This window comes from Dermacentor silvarum, chromosome 10 (genome assembly GCF_013339745.2).
Source record: "Dermacentor silvarum isolate Dsil-2018 chromosome 10, BIME_Dsil_1.4, whole genome shotgun sequence".
In the NCBI taxonomy this organism is placed as follows: domain Eukaryota; kingdom Metazoa; phylum Arthropoda; class Arachnida; order Ixodida; family Ixodidae; genus Dermacentor; species Dermacentor silvarum.
Genome location: NC_051163.1, coordinates 18885419 through 18905781, shown reverse-complemented (window position 1 = coordinate 18905781; position 20363 = coordinate 18885419). Strand labels below are relative to the sequence as shown.

At 45.3% G+C, this 20363-nt stretch overlaps 2 protein-coding genes across 2 annotated transcripts in view; one reads left to right on the top strand and one right to left on the bottom strand.

Moving 5' to 3' along the window:
• Positions 1-13705, bottom strand: part of LOC119430980 (uncharacterized) — a 21891-nt gene extending 8186 nt beyond the window's left edge. The window contains exons 1-7 of the mRNA XM_037698444.2: positions 13445-13705; positions 12971-13040; positions 10389-10832; positions 8320-8593; positions 7038-7116; positions 5015-5249; positions 1126-1258 (exon numbers count right to left, since the gene is read on the bottom strand). Coding sequence (XP_037554372.1) covers positions 1126-1258; positions 5015-5249; positions 7038-7116; positions 8320-8593; positions 10389-10832; positions 12971-13040; positions 13445-13555 — 1346 coding nt within the window. The 5' untranslated portion in view covers positions 13556-13705. The remainder of the gene's footprint in view (positions 1-1125; positions 1259-5014; positions 5250-7037; positions 7117-8319; positions 8594-10388; positions 10833-12970; positions 13041-13444) is intronic.
• Positions 13706-14130: 425 nt separating this feature from the next.
• The window catches only part of LOC119430981 (nuclear receptor-binding protein-like), a 34393-nt gene continuing 28160 nt past the window's right edge, over positions 14131-20363 (top strand). Inside the window, 4 exon segments of the mRNA XM_037698445.2 lie at positions 14131-14512; positions 18183-18305; positions 19809-19899; positions 19902-19999. Coding sequence (XP_037554373.1) covers positions 14384-14512; positions 18183-18305; positions 19809-19899; positions 19902-19999 — 441 coding nt within the window. The 5' untranslated portion in view covers positions 14131-14383.

Below are 20363 nucleotides of genomic sequence, written 5' to 3'. Positions count from 1 at the left end.
TTATTAACCCAGTTGGTCGACATAAATCAGGAGCCCTCTACTACAGTGTCTCTCATAGTGCGATAAATGAGACAAACTCAAAACATTTTCTTGCTGTGTTGCGAGAATAACATATAATGAGCTTTGGCTGTACATACCTCCACGTTAAGTCTTTAAGGGGAGATGCTCCTCAGAAACATTTCTTTTTAAATAATGATGCTGGGCGAATGAAAATTCTACCACTTATAGAGCTTGATCTCTTCATTCGAAATCTACTTTTAGTTTTAGGATATCTCGATGCTTTCATGTCCTAAGTGCCATGCATAAGTGAGAAGCAGTGCATGTTTGTGCAGCTGCTGGACTTAGCAGTTAGCATGATAGAGCAGTGCAAAATTATTTTTCTTATCCCTAACACTCCACTGAGTGCCAATAAGCAAGATAATGTGATTCCCTTTACAGGCAACATTTTAAGAGAATTTCGTATCTGGTGCTTCATATTCAGTGGCTGGTGCCCGAGTACATTAAAAATTTTCATCCTTAAAAAAAGTGATTGCATTAAATCCTAGATAAGTGCATTTTACATATCCTAAAAATTACCACAATAAGTACATAAAATGTTGTACACAAACGCCTTGTTTTGTTCAAAATCTGAAGTTGAGAAAAATGCGATTGAAAGTTAACCTTGCACGAGCCCAATGACGTGCGACACCGTGGTTTGACGCATCGCACGCTTGAAAATGTTTCATATCTGTGCCTTTTCTTGCCACCTCGAGTGCTTTAACCCAGTTTATATACTTTTCCCGATCATTTCTGGCTCTGATTTCTTCATATGTGAAAAAGGAGAGATCAGTGTTGCTGAAACAACTAAAAACACAAAACCTATTTCTTTAATGAAAATCAACGTTTTTTGACCCGCCTCTCCCCTTAAACTCTGTGCTTACCACTGCGACAGCAAGAACAAGGATCAGTTTTACTACACCGATGTGTCTTCAGTTCTAGCAGTTGCTACAGTGATTTCGCAGCTTAATAACAAAAGGAAGAGTTAACACTTTATCACAAGTTCTCGTCTTTCACAGGTTTTTTGCCGGTGGCTCAACTGTAGTGCAGAAGAGATTTTACGAGCCTACACCTTCGTGAAACCCTCACCAGATGCCATCGCAGGCCAAGACCATAAAATCATCTGTGGCAGGATCGATGTCGAGGGTCTTGACATCAGGCAGTGCGGTGATCATCTGATCCCGCAGCTCAAGATCTTTGTTTCGCTTGTATGCATGGTCACCTGGCAAGAAAAAGAAAGAAGCTTTACAATTAATTAAAAAAGAAAGCCTAGCCTATTAAGCCGAAGCATGAGAAACTTCTACAGCAGCACAAAACCAAAGCCACAATAATGTGAACCCCAGGCCACATGGACGGCACAAAGCAACATGCCGACACATGAGGTGGTGAGCGAAAAGATAGAGGAAAACCGATCCCTCCTGGTTGCTGACACAGTCGCCCCGATACGCCTGGTCTGGTCAGGCAAGTTACAGTGGAATCGCGTTTATACGATTCTGCGTAATACGTTTTTTGGGATAATAAGTTTTTTTTTCTTTTCCTGGCCAACACCGCATAGGGGAAAAGTATTTTCATACGGTTGATACGATCGCGTTTTCACCTGAAATTGGATAGTACGACTGCAAACTGGTACTTCTGAAACTCGTAGCTTTATATTAAAGTGTACTAGATTAAATGACATTCCATCGACCCACGAACAATGTGCCAAGGGCCGGCCACACTAGCCGAAAAACGTGCGCCACAAAGGCTGCAGCGAGGCAGGTTTTGCGTGCCGTGGGAGGGATTGGTCCTGGACCAATTCAGATTGTGGTGCGCTGCGGCGGCAAACGAGCTGCAAGCGAAGGAGACCAATGAGAGCTGCCCCTTTCAGCGATGTACGCGTGGAAAACTGGTGTCATGTGGACCCGCGCGACCACTATTTTTGTACTCATGTCCAGTGTCAGCCGGACCACTTGTTTCATAGTACAGTAGAACCTCGCTGATACGTTCCCGCATAATACGATTTCCCGGCTTCTACGTTCGCAATTGCGAAAAATAAATATAACCCCATAGAGGAATGTGTTATTACATTCCGGTTAATACATTCCCAGAAAATACGATTATTCGGCAGCAACGTTCAACATCACGGCAAACTGCGGTCGTATGATACGTTCTGCAGCGAAAAATTATCATTCAGGTGTGCAAAAAGACCACTCTCATGTGTTTGTGAAGTGCTAAGTGGCAGACAGCCGCCGCGCGGCTTCTCTGCAGTGCTCAACCCCCCCTCCGCGACCAAGCGCGGCAAGCGTTTGCGCTACCTCGCCCCTTGCTTCAACGCGAACTACTAAGGCGAAAACAGGCGGACGCCGCGCGCGGCGATACGACTTGCCGAGATCGTAGCAGAGGTGGTGGCAGACGAGGCGCCTGAAGACGGCGGCGAGAACGAAGGCTTGCGCCCACCGGCTACTTTCGCCGAAGCCCTTGCTGGCCTGGAAACCTTAGAAAGCTTCTTTCGCACGAAACAGAACGAAAATGCGGACAAGGGTCTGCAATGTGCGCAAAAGGAGTTGTTCCTGTCCAAGGGTGTGACGCACCAGCAGAAAATACAATCGAATCTCGATAATTCGAACTCGAAGAGGCCTGAAGATATGTTCGAATTAAAGGAAGGACTTATTTTTGACGTATTTGTGCACCATAGCGCTACGTACGAACGGTGCGAGTCGTGAAATATCGCGGCGCGCAAGCACATAGCGAGGGAGGGCCACGGAACTGCCCACGCCGGCCAACGCTCACATCGCGATAGCACCTCTTCCTCTTCCCAACCACAATCTCTCTCTCTCTCGCATCCCTGATAACGGCAGTGAACGAAACTTCAGGGAGCGGGCCGCGCCGGCACGGTGACGCGCGGGCGCGGAAACCGCGTCGAAGGTGAGGGAGGAGGGCGGCAGGGAAGCGCATTTGGCCTCGGCAACCCCGTCGCTTCGGTGGCTCCCCTCGCCCTCCCTTGTAGCTCCCTCACCTTCTACTCTCCGTGCGCGCCCGCCGGCTTAACCCGCTCCCTTAAGTTTCGTTTTCTGCCGTTGAAGTGAGCGTTGGCCGGCGTGGGCAGTTTCGTTGGCCGGACTGGGCCTCCGCGTTGCTTCCCTCTGCGCTGAAGCCGCTGCGTTGGCCGAGACGTCGGCGCGTACACGCGTGTTCCGGCGCGACGCTGAAACAGCGACCTTACCATTTGAGAGAGGAAATTTTCGCTGCAGTATTCTTTTCTATCTCCGCGCGGCGTTGAGGGGTCTCTCCTAAGCTTTGCTTTAGGGCGGTGTCGGAGCATTGCCAGTCGGAGGCGCCTCCACGTGATTTGGCGTGCTGCTGAGAGCATTGTCGATGCGCGGTTATATTCGAATTAACCATTGCAAATGCTTTTGCATTCGAATTACCGAGCGTTCTCGCCCATTGGAATACACATAACTTTGACGGGACCACAGCGTCAGTTCAAATTAACGAGATTCGACTAACTATGTTTTGCAAGAAATAAATGTTTTCTGCCTTTGCACCTCAATATGGGCTTGTCAGCTTCAATTTTTACTGGATTCGGATCGTACGTTTTCCCGGATCGTATGTTTATTTGTCGCATATTTTTTGAAAACGTATGAACGAGGTTCTACTGTACACATTGTCTGCTCGCATCAGCTTTTGCTCGCGCTTGTTTTGGTTGGCTCTTCAGGCGAGATTTTCATGCGGTCATGTCATTGAATGAAGCGCCTACCCTCGTCCTACAGTCATATCGCTCGTTGTAATGCTTCTCTTTGTTTTTTTGCAATCTCATACTATCGCCTTCATCTCAGAGTTCTTGGGCTCGTGGTGCTGTGACCTCCACGGCTATTTCAAGGAAACGCAAGATGCTGACTTTGAAAGGAAAGAATTCACCAATTACGATACTTCCTAATGCAGTTGTTTAGGTGTTTTGAATTCGTGATACATTATGGCAAAGAAATTGATTCTGAAGGACAGGGTGCTCTCGGCGGCGGCGCTGAGCCTCTGCTCAGGCAGCTCGTTTAGCAGCAGCGGCAGACTTTGCGGTGCTGAAGGCACGCCCCTGACGCACGCACCGAGTCCGGACGAATTAACTACCATTCGCTGCAACAACTGCAGTCGAAACCGCGGTCGCGATCTATGTGATCATCGATGGCGACTACGCAGTTCTTTAGGCATGCGGCCGACGCGCGTACTGAATAGAAACTAAACTACTTTTCGCCGCAACTGCTGCGGAGAAAACCACGGCCGCTATCGACGTGATCGTGGATGACGACTACACAGTTACGAAAGCCCGTGGTTAATGCGGTGTGATGCGCGGCGGTAAACGCAAGAATACAGGCTTTAAATTAAGACACAAATAGGCTCGAAGCGTTCCGGCGTTGCTGTCATTCACATACGATTTCAACTGATGGCTGTGGCGATGCGGACTCCGCCGCTTCATTTCGGTTGGACGCTAGCGCTGTTCTTGCTCTTTTACGTCGCACATTTGCGCACCCCTCACTCACCGAGCCCCGAAAGTAGTCCGAATTAACCGATGTGCGGCCAAATAAGTCCGAATTAACGAAAGTTTGATTGCATTGAATAATGCATACGCCGGCCGACAGCACACACCTTGTAGAGAAGCGTGCTCGCTGCCGCCCTTGTCGGCGAGATTTTCCCGCGGAAGCCCCATTATAACCGGTATTTTGTCTCACGCAGCTGCACTGTAAGCGGTATGCATATGCATGGAGTTCTATGGGAGGGTAAACGGGAGTCGGAAAAGGCGGCGTTGTAGCTAGTTCAGCACTATAAACGGTTACGTTATAAGTGGTCTATACTGTATCTCTGATTGAGACCTTTGTCCAGTGTTCTATCTTTATCCAGTCTGTTTACTCCTGGATAACAATAATGCATGGTTCAAATCACTGATTAATATAAATTCGTACTCTGTGACTGATCAATGCAGTTAGCAAACACTTTGCGGCATACTGACCTATGGCTCGAGAGAGGTTGAGGCCACCATTGACACGCCCTTCCTTTGTGACACGACCGCCAGCATTGCGGATGCGGTTGTACTCCGCAGTATCTTCTGGCTTGTGGTCAAGCGACATGTCCAGAGCCTGGCCAGAGCGACAGACAACGCAGCGCGAGTCGCCCGCATTTGCCACTACGAGGTGATGCCCTCGAACGAGACCAACCACGGCTGTGCAGCCACTGTCGTAGCCAGCCTGTGAAGAGAAAAGATGTGTGAGTGAGCTAAGCAACACATAATGTTCAGAGCTGGTCTCACTCCTACGCACAACAGGAAATTGAAATGCGCTATGAAGCTGTAAACAGAAGGCAATGACCCTCCTTCTACTCCTAAGTGTTGTTCTTGTAGCTAGTCTTCTTACTATACTAAGACTGCACAAGCAGTGTGGTCATAGAAGTCTCTTTCTGTGCACTTTGCAGTGCAGTTGCTTTTGACCTGCTATGCTTTCTACAGAATAACTGCCTCATATATATTACAACTGCCATTAGTGGACCCAACTTTACCTCAAATTGCATATTTTCTGCACTTTTGTGCTTACAGTATGTGCTGAACTATGTTGAGTAGAGGGTGCATAGTAGTGCACTATGGCCGCTAGTCACCAAAACATGTCACTCCGTTTGTTCTGTGGTAATTAGGTTTAGATCTCCAATGCGTTTCATGTAACAAGTTCGCTATATTTTGGGGCATAAATGTATGAGACTTAATTTTAAATCTAATTACATGGCGCATGCCTATATTGTTCTTTCATATATGACGCACTGTTTTGGTCCCAAATGTGAGCTGCGAGAGAATTCTGTGTAGCCTTTGCAGCATTGTCTGCCATGTATGAAACTAAGTATAGATACGTTATCTCCTATAGAATAATATCCGTGCCACACAGGCACAAAAAATGGCCTTCAGTTGTTAAGGCCCCAAGTTTCTGAATGACATTTTTTTTCTTTCGGTGAAGCTGCCACACGTCCAAATTTAATGACATTTGACCCAATGATGTCGATAACAGTGTCTTCTGACGTGAGCAATTTTAGGGCGATAATAGAAAGATAAAGATGCATTTGCAAGTTTAATCTGCCTTCGAGGCTAGTGAAATGTCGGAATAAGCATACTATGGTGTCGCTAGCTTTAGTTTGTTGCTGTCATTTGCAATATTGCAACCGACCATAGCAACCTAGGCCATTGCAAGTCAAATCCGAAGCCCAAAATCAAAATGGCGCTTGGCCCTTCGAAGCCCGTTCCAACGCTAACCTGAGAAAGTTTAAGTACAACTCCTTGCAGGAGCATTGTAGTTGAAAGTTATGAATAAATTATTTTTTACATGGTAGAGACTGTTTCAAATACTTCAATTATACTGCACTAAGCAAGGTATGGCGTCGAGAGTACGCATTTCTCAGTCGAATGAGTTCTGGCAAATGCCTTCGGTGACAAATGGCATTAAGGCGAATGCCATTTGATTTCCCCATGTGGCACCACGCAAACGACATCAAATCTTAAAGCATTAGGAAGTTAATGCCATTTTCTGTGCCCGTGTGGCACGGGTATAACTAAGTATAGATACGTTATCTTCTATACAATAAAAATGATATCTGAGCCCCAACATTCCCAAGAAACTTTTATAAATTCCATCATCCTCCTCAATTGTGACATGTAGAGGGCAGCGCCCGACTTTTGACCTAAATATGCTATTTCATGTTTTTTGATACAGCCTCTGGTGATTCCCGAGCTACAAACATTGTAATCGGGAACACTGAGCACCTACTCAAAGGCAATGAAGTAGAGCAGCTTTCCCCAAGCAGGTACCCATCGCAGGAATCACCGAGAAACTTTGCTGACACACTTCCGTTGAGAAATACTAGTGAAAAATACTAGCGAATACGCAATTCTCTGCTTTTCCTCGAGCATGCTCTTGGGCACACTTTAGATCGATGATGTGCCGGTGCATTTCACAAAGAATTAGCTAAGTGCAAAGGGGATCTGAAGTGGGACTCACCGTTTCAGTGTCACCAGTTGGCAGTGTGTTCAGTTGGCTAAGCCTACGCTTCAGTCGCTCGTTCCAGCCGCCACAGGCCCTACACAGAAGATGAAAAATGAGGCAAGGCTTGTTGGGGTGTTCAAAGGGCCAGTACACACAAGAGAGACCGGTTCAATGAAATAACACAGGAAGGAAGACATGGCAAGAACCCAGTAAAGTAACACAGTCGTGCAGTGCACCTCTGTTGGGCTACTAAAGCTGCTATTCTTCATGTACGCCTACCCAGGCTCATGGCTGGAACACGCTAGTTCAGGGAAATCTCATGTACTGAAGGTCTATGGCTCTCAGCAACAGCTTTCACTTTTTCATAGGACAATAGCCGGACAATAAAAATCCACGAACACACTCTTCCCAGTGTGAAAAAGTTATCCAGGCGTTTGGCATATAACTCGGCAAGATAGTGCGCTGGTGACCCTCTTTATGTATTTATGAAGCTCACAGTGTACTTGATTACAACCCAGGCAAAGCAATTATGCTTTATATCAAACATGCAACACTTATTTAGCAATATTCATGGATATATTGAATCACAAACAGCTACAAGATGTGTCATAAAACTACCTTCAGCGCCTTTTCTTTCTTACTGTGCATGCTCTCCTATTCTTTTTCAATTATGCAGCTAAACATGCTTTGAAGCACTGTAAGTAATGCTGTTATGTGGTCCAGTTCATTGCTCTCTGTGTCCAGTCTCATTTTGCAGTGGTAACATGATTCAAGAATGCTTGAAAGCATGTTTAGAAGTACCAGGTAAGGTGCAATACAAAAAAAAAAAAGAGATAATTAACAAGACAGTCCAATTTCGAAAGCAGTTGTCCAGGCATTAGTCATCAATGAAGGTGCCAAACTGTGGCAGTGGCAGCTTTCCCATGCTGCATGGTTGCAGCTTGAACTACGTGACAGTGCTCTTCGAATGGAAGTGCAAGCAGTGAATAGAAAACAAAAGTGCAACTCTGCTTTCTCTGGGAGCACGTGCAGTCGAACCTCATTATAATGAAGTTACATCTGACATGAAAATACCTTCGTTTTACCAGTAGTTTGCTATAAGTCTACAAGCTGATATTGGCAAAAAACAAACAAACAAGGAAACAAGGAATCAGTGAATTTTATGTTTACTTCATTATATCCAATAATTTGTTATATCGAGGTTTGACTGCGCAGTAACTCTAGGACCACCCAGTGCCACAAAGCTTCCTCCTGCAGTACATCCGCCCACAAAAAAGGTTGAGCATGAGCGACTCACTCTTCCTCCTCCCCGTCTGCTTCCTCCTCTCCTTCCTCTTCCTCCTCCTCAGCTTCTTCCTCATCCTCCTCCTCGGACTCTTCCTCCTCCTCACCACTCTCCGAGGAATCGGAAGACGCGTCCTGGTCAGCGACCAGTGCCATGTAGGGCTTCCAGTTGTTCCGACGCGACGACCTCCTCCCGGACTCGGGCGGCTGCTCGTCGCCTGCACCTGCAGACCCTGATGGCGATGCCGAGCTCCCTGCCTCGGCGTCGCATGAACCTCCACCTTTGACTGCATGACAGGAACGCAAAGAAATCAAGAAAAGTGAGACACGATCACTGTTTCTGAGACACAACTTCAATGTACTTGCATTTTTCCTATCAGCATGTGTCATTGCTTTAGAAATCAGTAGCCAGATAAAGCTATTGTTTTGTTATATCTTCAGTCAAATACAGAAGAGTTTTCATCGCATGTGAAACCAGATGTACACCCGTGAGCAAAAGTATACGGACCACAGGGTCGCCGAAAAAAGTGAATTTCTTCGTATTTACCAAGCATAAACTGGAATTTATTAGTACACTGAAAAGTTCGCAATGCCAAGTTTGGAGTGCAGTCCTCAATTTCAAGTTGCGTTGATAGGTAGAGGAAAAAATCTGCTTTTTCGTGCAACCCCTGGTCCGTATACTTTTGCTCACGGATGTACGTTGCACTTGCTTTACCTTACCTGCGCGATACCACTGCATCGATCGGTCTCCTCTTACTGTGCTTTCAAAAGAAAAATACTCGCGTGTCAGACTTCTTTATCGTCCTGTGCTCTAATCTTTCTCGTTTGTGCTCTAATCCAACAAATGACATTTAGAGTTGGCTGAAGACATTTGGCCAGCAACTTCGTACTAATTACCAAAACTTGGCAAGAGAGAGAAATAACATTCATTTCTAAAAGTCAATTAACGGCGCAAGAAGATGCTCTTCCTCCGGCAACGCCTCTATCCGTCGGCCGGGATCCCGAAGGTGTGGACGTGCGCGAAGCAATATATGATAGCTCAAATACGATAAAATCCTGGGAGGCCTCACTATGCAATCCGGACGGCAAGACTCAATGCGAAATCATCAGCCAAACTTCGCAAGAACATTTTTTTTTTTCTGTTGTGTTGTCTGTAGAGAGCACTCGCCCATAAATGGTTAAAATAGTATTGACCAATATTTTTGAAGTTGGAGAAACCTTCGCACATGCTTTTCATGAGCAAAAGGATGACACTGAACAGGTATAAAGGTTGGGAATGATAGAAACATAAGACATCTCAATTTGGAAACTAAAGTTGGTCTCAAAATGCTGCACCTTAAATCACAGACATTATTGTGGCATCACGACACCAAGCGAAATTTGCCGACATCACGTAGCAATAAGGCTAGGTATGATGACGCCGCTCGTAATGATATAAACAAGACCACTGCGCGCCTCTCTTCTGGCTCCCATCGAGCATGGAAGCCACAGTAACTGCCGGAATGGAGTGACCCAATGTATCATAACGTCCAGACGCATCCACCATTTGGTTGCCAAAACCGCAACTGTTTCATGGAGACAAGTATTACAGTAAATTATATAGGGCGCGCTGACTCTTGTCAGTATGTTTTTAGAGCATAAAGTGTTTAGACCTTCATTTATCAAACAAAAACACAAGCAAACGTTATGACAAGGGTCACTTGTGCCTGTTCGCAAACATTAATTAGGCCTCGTTGGAACCTCCTTTCATGTCCTCTGTTCATTACATAATGTGCTGTCACAAATTTTAAATAGTTTGACTGCAACAGCTCAGGATGAATCTTGAATCAGAAGTATTGGTGGTCAGACATAGAACCAGTCATTCTCAGCCTGCACACTTGAAAAATAGTAAGAGCGAAAGGACATGAACAAAGGAGACGAATGGATAGGGTGAGCGGTGTCACCTGTGTCAGTTGTTTTCTTTTGCCTGCCGCCTTTTAAAGCTACTAATCTAACTCCAGAGGTGCACTAACTCAACCAGCAGACAGCATTAATGCAGCAAAGCTTAACAGTCATTACACAGAAATGCAGCTGAGGACTCACCTTCATCTTCGGCTTTCTGCGCTGACTGCTCTTCCTGCGAGCTCTCCCCGTTGACGAGCTTCTCCCCTGTCTGAGATTCCGGTTTGTCAATAGCACTGCTTCCGTCGCCAACGTCTCCTTCGCCTTTCTTTCCGCTATCTTTCTCTTCGCATACAACTTCCTTCACTCTGCCGCTGTAGCGTGCGAGGAGGTCTTCAATGGGCATTGTGGCTTCGGCATGCAGCATGTCTGCCTCACCCTCTTCTGGAGTCGCTTCCCCCGAGTCGTCGGAACTCGTCCCGGCTAGTGCTTTCAGCTCGCTGAGGCCAGTGGCAGTCACCAGGCTGGCATCGAACTGAAGGAAGCCCTCCCGTAACGCTTCCTCGAGGTTCCCTTCCTTGTAGCACGACAATGTCTTGACGAAGTCGGGCAATTTCATGGCACAATACTTGGCCACCTCGGCACCTGCGAGGGGCAAGGAAACACACCAAGGCAACAGGTGCTAAGCACTCCTTTTACTTCAGTACCTGCTTCCAGTTGGAAATGAATTGCAGGTGTAGCCGGTTTGAACTGGCTACTCTAGTTCTTTTGTAGCTCCTGTGAGTGCATATCTGCCTCGATTACTCAGTGGCTATGGTGTTCTGCTGCTGGGCACAGGGTTGTGGGTTCGATTCCTTGCCTCTGTGATTGAATTTCGCTAATGGCAGTATGCAGAAACACCTTTGTACCAGGTGGGCTTTGGGCACACATCAAAGATTCACCAGATCAAATCAAATATGCACAGTTAATCTAGAGCCTGCCAATACGTCTCTCATAGCCTCTGCATTCCTTTGGGATACTAAGTTCCATCAATCTCTCAATCCTCTGCAAGAACATAGGCTTTTGGGAGGACACTACCTGTGCACATACTACATTACAACAGCCAGGCATTTAAGAGTTGCCCCCCCCCCCCCCCCAAGTAACCAGGCGGCAACATTTGCCACACCACTGCTGCCATTGCCCTTACATGGCCACTTTATGAATTGTAATCAATTATTGTAAGGCTACAAGACAGTGTAACACAAGCACAGTGCAAAAGACAGGGACAACATAAACACACACGGCGCTGACTTCCAACAAAGACTTGTCCCCGTCTCTTACGCTGTGCTTGTGTTACGATGAATTACCAACATGCCCAAGCCTTGTCAGCTACAAGAAAACAAAAGCTACCTTCATTTTCTACACAGTCTACCCATTGCATGGTATCTGCAGATGGGTAAACAAGAATACAAACAAAAGTAAACTGAATGACCTATAATACAGGAGTGATGGACAGAGTAGCAGTAGAGCAGCAGGTTTCTGTACTCATTAGGGGGCAAAACTATTTTTTTGTTTGAAAACATCTTTATCATGTATTTTTAACAGATACTAAAACTACCAAACGATGACGGGGTCAGATCCCTGTGTAAACATATTAGGAAGGCCTCCTGAGCTAAAAAAACATTTCTTTGCGATATGACCAACACGTCCCCCATGAATCTTGAAAAGAACGGAATGACTGGAGGCTTCTCGGAGAGGCCTTCATACGGAAGTAAACTAAAAAGGGATGCACATGAAGCAGCCAGAGCATGCTGGTCTAGACTGACTTGTGTAACTGCTTGCACCTAGCTGAATGCGAAAGGTAGCATTACCTTCTGATGCTGTAAACTATATTCTATGGTGAAAGCAAATGAAAGAAGGCCATCCAACTTCTATACAGCATGCTAATGGAAAACATTTTGCAGCATTTCTTGTCCACAATTATAGTGCCTACTTGCTGAAACTGCATTCAATAAGACAATATAAACACTGTTAGCACACTTTAATGGCCAACTTTGCGGACCTACACATTCTCAGAGTTCAGTGCCATCAATCCATCAATGTGTCAAGTGTATCTCTTTACAGAAAGGTCTTTCGAGTGTGTTCCAATGAGAAATCCAGAGCTGCTGCAATACAAGTTTCAACTGTAAATTGAACTTCATTAATCCAAAATGTGCCCTGTTGGCTGCCAATAGCGAAGTATCGGGAGCAAAAGTAAATATTTTTCTCACCGATACCATTGTGTAACAAATATATGCTTTTAACAAATATCGATATAATGAAGGTATTCGTGTTCGATGCTACTTCGTTATAACAAGATCTACAGAGGCGTTTTTCCAATGAACTTTCATGAGAATGCAGCTTCAGCTGTGCAAACCATAAATTCATGCTTAGCAGCAGCCACAAAATTTGATCATTCGCTTTAGGATGGTTTACATGTTTAATTTACTTCTTGCACCGCTATAAGTTTTGCACGTGGTTACACTTCGAGAAACCAACGAATAACTGCCTATAGCTCCAACTCCCTGCAACCTGGGAGTCAATACGGCATTGTTAATGAAGAATGTCCCAATGCTGATTCTGGTCAAGGAAAGTATCTCTCAGCAACATGCATCACAAAATACAAACACTCGCGCACCATGGGGGCACGTTTTACTTTGCGCATACACGAGCAAGTAGCAATCAAAGATCGAGTGGTTAAGGCGTTCCGGCATGCGACTGTGAGATCTCCACATTATGCGTCGAGTGATCGGAGGCATACTCACCACCGTGACCGTCGTAGACGGCGAAAAACGACGTCTCGCGATCGTAATTCAAGATCGTGTTGTGGGCATCCTGAAAGCAAGAACGAACGAAAGTCGTCAGGTTTGTTTACATCAACAACGTGGGCGGAGCCTAAGCGTTCAAACAACTGCCGCAACGCGAACGCGGTGTTTAGGTCACGCTCAGGTGTGCCATGCGCCAAGATTCAAAATCTACAGAACGAAGAATAAAAACACAAATCAAATAAAACATGCATGGAAAGGTCGCGACTCCCTAGCTCGTAGCTGTATTTCACGCTATTTCACTGATCAGGACCGGCTAGCCCGCCAATAACGCTGACCAAAACTCAGTTGGGCAGTCGTATCTCATCAACGCGACCGCGGTTTACCAGTTCCCGGACGCCCATGGCGCCGTTGACTTACGGAGACAATTGTGAGATCTAGCACGTCATGAACACAATTCGAGAGAGGTCTTACCTCTTGGCTCATTCGCCAGCCTTGCATCGACGACGCGCCGTACGATATACGGCTCCCCGCCTCGTTGGTGGAGAACTTCTCCGTCACTGGCTCCGACAAGTAGGCACCCATCGCGAGTCGGGAATCGACGAACGCCGGGGTTGATTTTGCTATTCCTCAAATGTTTTAGTGTTTACGGGGATTTATTGTAACTGGACGCACGTCGCCATTACACGTGCCCGCTTATGCCCGCTTTGTGGAGTTGAAAGCCAGCGATTGCAGCGCTCCTGAGATCGACTATCGACGAAACGCAGCAATAGAAAATACCGGAGATGACGTAAATGCTAATAACAAAAGGACGTTTACGTAAATGAGAGTCGATGCCGTACTTCTTAAAAAAATGTGACGCTAGTTCTCTGGCCGCGAGGATTCCGCGCCGCATTATAGTTGAAAGGTTAGATTTTATGCAATAAATTAGCAACGCACTTTTTTCGTTCGCGGAAACGGTAAGCCAGCAGCCGAGTTACTCCGGAAGTTGCGATTTATATATGTCCAGATCGGTCCAAATTAAGCATATTTATCAAGCTTTATTGAAAAAACGCACACATTCCTAATAACGCTTTGACCTTATAGTGAGAGTTCATGTTTGTTCTATTGACTTAAAAGAAATTGAGGCTTCAGTTTTTTTTTCTTACTGATGCTTTAGGTAGGTTATAGCGGTCTAGCTCTTACCACCAACCAATTAGCAAGGGTAGTCCTACGCTAACTCAGCCGAAAAAGTGTACTTAATGGCGTGTGGACGCGTTGTGCTCTTCGCGTCGTGTTGGTATTCGCACTGTGTGACTCGATTTTAGTATCGTTGGGATCGCATACAGCCTGTAATCGGGTCCTGGTGGTAGCAGGCCCCTGTTTCGATGTGTTCCGCCTGATACAGTGTACACGAAGCCTTCTGCCGCGACTATGGGCGACGCGAAAGACAAGATTCCCCAGGAATCCAACGAGCAGCGTGGGAGCGGCGACGATTCCGAAGATGAAAGCGAAGTCCTAGAAGAGAGCCCTTGTGGCCGATGGCTCAAGCGGAGGGAAGAGGTAACGCTTTTGATGAACCACTTTCGTCGTTCACTGCGACCAATCTTAAACGTATTTTTCTGTGTCGAAAAAGAAAATGAAGAATTAAGCAAATTGGGTCGCATAGGGCACAGCTAACGAGGTGTCTTTTGACAAATCGTCCGAAGACCTATTCTCGGCGTCTCCCCAAATGCAGCCGTCCCATCTTGGCCGTTTAATCAGTCCGTGGTTCTAACCACGTCAAAGATGGGCGAATGAAGCCTTCCCCTTGGCTCTACCCGTGGCCTTCCCAAGCGAGCGGTTTGGAAACGCCCCGGCTGCTGCTGTTCTAGCTTTATATTTTTTTTTCTCGTCTCTTTGGTTGCGTGAATTGTCGGAGCGGGTCAGGGCGATCGCACCCGCGAGGTCGGGGTTGTTTGTCAAGTCCCCTAATGATTTACAAACAATTGTCGCAGTGCGCGAAGCTTCGTGACTCAGGGACTCGGGCATATGCGTAGAAGGGTTAAGCCGTGTTTGACAGTCGTGCTGACAACGGCGGTTCAGCCATAGTGGTTTCCGTCACTTGGTTCCCTTGTGCGTGCGCTGCGTGTGTGTGGGGGGGATGTCAGGGCCACATTTTGTGGTGACGTTGTGCACGAGACGCAAAAACAACAACAACAACAAAAAGAACGTTAGTCGCTGCGCCGGTCTGACACAACATGGGATGGTTCAGCTCGGAGAGTTTCGGGAAACTATGTTTCAGCTGGCGATCGTGCTGCAGGTCACGCCGAGCGAGGGAGGGAGAAAAAACTGCGCCGATGGCTATTGAAACGCATCCGGCCTCTCGCCTTTTATTACAACAGTTGTAACTTGTCGTAGGAAAGAAGAAAGCAGAAATGAAAGCGTTTGGGAACTGGCGCGAGTCTTTCCCCCACAATGCAAGTGCTGGGGAAGAAAACAACAAAAACGCCACGTCTTGTGTATGTTTTACCTGGCGCAGCAGTCTTGTGGACAATAAAATACTTGCTAGAAATCTTTGGATCTGTTACACGTGTGCGACAAAGCATATGGAGGGATAGAGATGTGTATGTGATGCAATTAGGGTAGGATGGTGGGGAAACTTTGTGGTAATCGTGGCAGGACTGCACGCCAAAATGATTCTGGCATTCTGCACTGCTTCTTTCATTCTAAAGAAGTTGTGCGAGTTCCGAAAGAATTTCAATTCTTTAACTCGATTTTTGCTTCGTGCAGAAACTGCTTTTGCAATTGCACCTACGGTGCAATTCCAGGAAGACTGGAGCTTTTAACAAAGAAAGCCAATAGAGAAGGAATTGGCAGTGGCGCTTGTTCCAAACCACTGACAAGTTAAGTCAGGTTGTGTGCCCTAAAGAGGCTTGCTGCTGTTAAAAGGTGGTAGGACTGTCAAGTTGGGAGTTTACTAATCGAGTAAAGCCTGATTCACACTGTCATTGAGTAGAAGATAAGTTTAGATTGCATGACACAAAGATCTAGTGGGTCACTTTCCACCAAGGGCACAGTTTTGGTGTGTCCTACAAAAAGCAGGCAGTGATTTCCTTGTGATGTACCATATTGTGGCGAGAGCTGTCCATGACTATTTATGGACTTGAGAAAAAGCATAGAATTACCTACTAACATTTCTCGAGGAAGCTTTGGCGCAGTCCTTCAGTTACCCAGGAATGATTGGTAGTACGTGGATCTGTCTAGTTCTGGTGCTTGTCCTGTTTTTTATTGCGCACAACCTTTAGGAAGTTCCAGAATATGTTTTTCTAATAGCATGGAAACAATAAGTTTCTGTGCACGTGCATAAATATAATTGTTGCATTTATTGCACAATATTTTGTCAAAAATGATAATTTGCGAAGCCACAAGTAGAAGTCACAAGTCCCAACGATAAGGAACTGATCCTAACTAACATACCTTGATGTGCCAACTGGCCCTTATTTTTCATGTTCTTTTCAATATTGTCTGTAATTAGATCCTGTCGTGAAATAGAACTCGTGAACCAATTTTCCACTACAATGTACTCCATAACCCGCTGCTAAGCTTTAAAAACCTTCAGCCTGCCAGTTACAGTATATTGCCATTAGGACAAGGCTGGTTAAGCTGAATTTTTGGTCACCAGCAACAATGTGTCAACATTTGGTTGGTTTGACATAAATATGCCGAATGCAAAATAAAAAAAAAATTTAACACAAACTGCAAGTTCAATTAAGTCAGGCAGACTTGAAGGAGGTGGTTCTGCTAGCTACACAAAATGCAAATGGTGTTTCTTTGGACTTGCGCAGCTGCACCAGTGCTGATGTAACCTGTAGTGCTGGCACCATATAAACATCAATCCATGAGGTCGTCGGTGCCTCTTGTAGGCTGATAATTTTGGCGAGAAGGCTGCCCAGAAACCACAATAACCCGTGACATTCACACTTGATGTAACTGAAAATGCCCAGAATATTGGTGCTTTTTCATAAGGGCACTGAAGAAATTTTTAGCAAGCTAGTTGAGATGTCATTTTTGTTGAAGTGCGAACGTTTCTTCAGTGCTGGCAACCAAGAATTGTGCAAGTGCACAACTGTTGCATAAAGCAATACTTTGCATCATGCAAATGCAGTAAGTCATTTTACATCTGCCTTTTTGTTTTAATGCCATTTAAGTTTGTTGTTTTAGGTTGCAGACATTTGGGTAGCCCAGGAAACTGAGTTTTACTGATCGCTTCTGATTAGACTAACATATCTTCAGTTTCTTTAAGTTCGGTTCGAAGGAGTACTCGTATGAAATTTGACTTCCTTTTTTTTTTCCATTAAGTGAAGGTCTTCAACGTTAGAACCCTAAATAAAATACTGGCATGCTTTCAAGCATTCAAAATAGTTTACTGTAATAGTTGCTTCTGTGAACTGTGTTTCGGTTCCCATGGGGTCACTGTCATGGTGCCATGATGCACAAAGTGGTCACGTGGGATCAGAACCTAGGGATCTTGGTACATGTGGCCGAGTGCAGAGTGTGTAGAAAAGGTATTGTAAAAAAATACATGAGGCCACGTGACGAATAGCCGTATCAGCGGGTTACAGGCTTGCCTGTATCTTTTTTCTAGGGTGTTGAGGTCTATGACCTTCATTTTATACTTTTTGGTCCTGCAGTACCCAATTGGGTACATTGCAGCGATTATCGAAAATATTCTTCCCCGATGTCTGAGGCATGTGGAACTGTGTGAAAGTGGTTAAGGCGCATTGTTGCTGTTAGCTTTAGTGAAAATTGATGCTATAGTTCGAAATAGGCCGCTGTGTTGGCACAGATGCTGAACGGCATCCATGAAGTGTTTTTTTCGATTATTGCGAATTGACACGGAAATAGAGGATGTTGCATCAACACGCCAACGTACTACGCAATGTTATATCTTCATCTGCGCGTTTTGGCCAATGAAATTGGTTTTTATGGCAACAATCATGGAGTTTTTTTTCTCCATACACATTAAGATGCTGCCTTCAGCATCTAATGTAATTAGATGCAATTATGCCTTTGAGCGAGCTTCAGGTTTAAAGAGGCTATGCAAAAAATGAAGTAAAAAATGTCATGCCAGTACATCAACGGGAGTCTACTGTATAGCCAATGTATTGGCTCGCTGGCTTGGCTGTATTTATTTACTCTGGCTTGCATACTGACATGTTTCTTTTTTTTTCTCTCTCTCTCTCACCCACAGGTTCAGCAGCGGGACATTCCAGGCATAGATGCTGCCTACCTTGCAATGGACACCGATGAGGGTGTCGAGGTTGTCTGGAACGAAGTCAAGTTCTCTGAAAGGAAAAATTTCAAGGCCAAAGAGGTGGGAGAGCCTACTGAAAACATGGCACTTAATTTTTATTATTTTATTTTGCGGACCCAAGGTCTAAGCAGGGCAGGCAATACAAAGGACAATAAAACAGCATTACACAACATAATAAACAACATTGTAGGCACAGTAATGTTTATTTCGCAGTCTGATCATCTGCTTTAGTGAAGCAATACCATTCATGTATCATCTTTGGGGGGGGGGGGGGGGGGGGGTACTTGAACAGGTCAGTGTGTGCAAAATATGGCATAAGGTCATTTTGTTGGTGGTATCAGGTAGGCCTGCTAGTTAAGGGCAGTATAGAGATGATGGATGTACATTGTAATAAAAATATCTTTTTTTTTTTCCTACCGATGAGATTGAGTTTGTTGTCTTTGTAAAATTCTTCTATATAGAAGTTGAAAAGCAAAGATTTTAGTTGGGTATCACTCTTCTTGCATGCCGAAATAATGTGTGCTGCAAAATGTATGCCAAACACATACCTGCCAACTCTCTCAATATTTTTGCAAGCAAGCCTAAGGTGTTTCTTGTTGGTATTAGCATGTAATGAATATATACTTATGACAGATATTGGATATATTGAAGGTAATTTTGTCTTGGGTGCGACTTTGTTGTAACTGGGTTCGAATCGTATTCACAACATTGGCAAGTTTGTGTCATTGAAAAGTATAGGGGGGTCATTAGGAACAAGTGGTCAGTTTATTTGCTATACTCTGGACTCTGAATATTTCGAATGATTGCATTTTAGCCAAAGAAGTCTGGGCTGCCCGAGCAGTGTAGTGTGCTTCATTGTGTAACTATTATGGCCACCAGAATGAAATTTATTGCACTTTTGCTCCAAGTTCGTTTGATTGCGCACGGGGGACAATTTGAAATATTGACTACTCGATTCAAAAACCAATTCGAATGGGTTATTCGACGTGTCACAGTGGCTCAGTGACTGTGGTGTTTTTCTGCCAAGCATGATGTCACTGGTTCGATTCCTGGTCACTGCAGATGCATTTCAATCAAAATGAAAGGCAAATTAAGTGCGCATTAACCCGCCCCTCCCCTCCACTCCTCCCCCCGCCTTCTTTTCGGGGTGGTCAACATTAATACGGAGCCTTCCATACAGTATTCCTTATAACACTCTCAGTAGTTTCGGGATCTTAAAGCTCTTTAAGTTTTGATTCATTATTGAAAAGTATTGAATTTTCGTACGCCCCTAGAAATTTCTGTAGGCGGTCATCTTTCTTGGACTTGATTGTCGTTAGTGTTGGACTTGGCATTGTCATGGACTTGATTAGTCTCATAGTAATGTTGCAGGAAGGAAAGGTGTCTGTCACGCTGAGTCCGTTTGCACTGTCTTCCGTACATGATAAACTGAAGTCGCTCAACCTAGTAACAGTGCATGTGACTTTGAAGGTGGCCCTCGGAGCTCGAGTTGTAACGGCCGAGGAGGCAGCAGTCCCTCCTCGCGCGGCACCACAACTTGGAATCTGGCACTTGTTGTTGCAGGAGAAAATACGTGAGGTCTTTGACAGCTTGGCTCAACTTGAGCACCCAAACATAGTCAAGATCCACAAGTACTGGATGGACAAGGACTCTGAAAGCCCAGAGTCATTTTCATCACTGAGTACATGTCCAGCGGATCGCTGAAGCAGTTCCTAAAGAAAACGAAGCGAAATGTCATCAAGCTCCCCCTGCAGGTACGTGCTAATACTAATGCACCTTCTATTTGTTTTTTTGTCTTGAATCTGTCCTTTTGAAGTAGGCCTGAAGAGGGGTCCTGAAAAACTCGGCAGGAGCTGAGAATTTGCAGACTTAATGGAGTTAGACAGCACTGACAAAAAATGTTTAGTGCTTAAGAATGGCTGGTAAGGAAGGGACTCTGAAAGAAAACATGAAGTCAAGGTGAATTGGAAGGCAGGAGATGCGAAATAGTGGGGAAAAAAAATTTTTTTTTTTTGAGGCTGAGATGGTGGCGTGCCGACATGTTTTTGTTGGATGACTACGCGACACCAAAGTCGGGCTTTCTCTCACTTAAGCGTCATGATTGCATTTAGGGGCTCA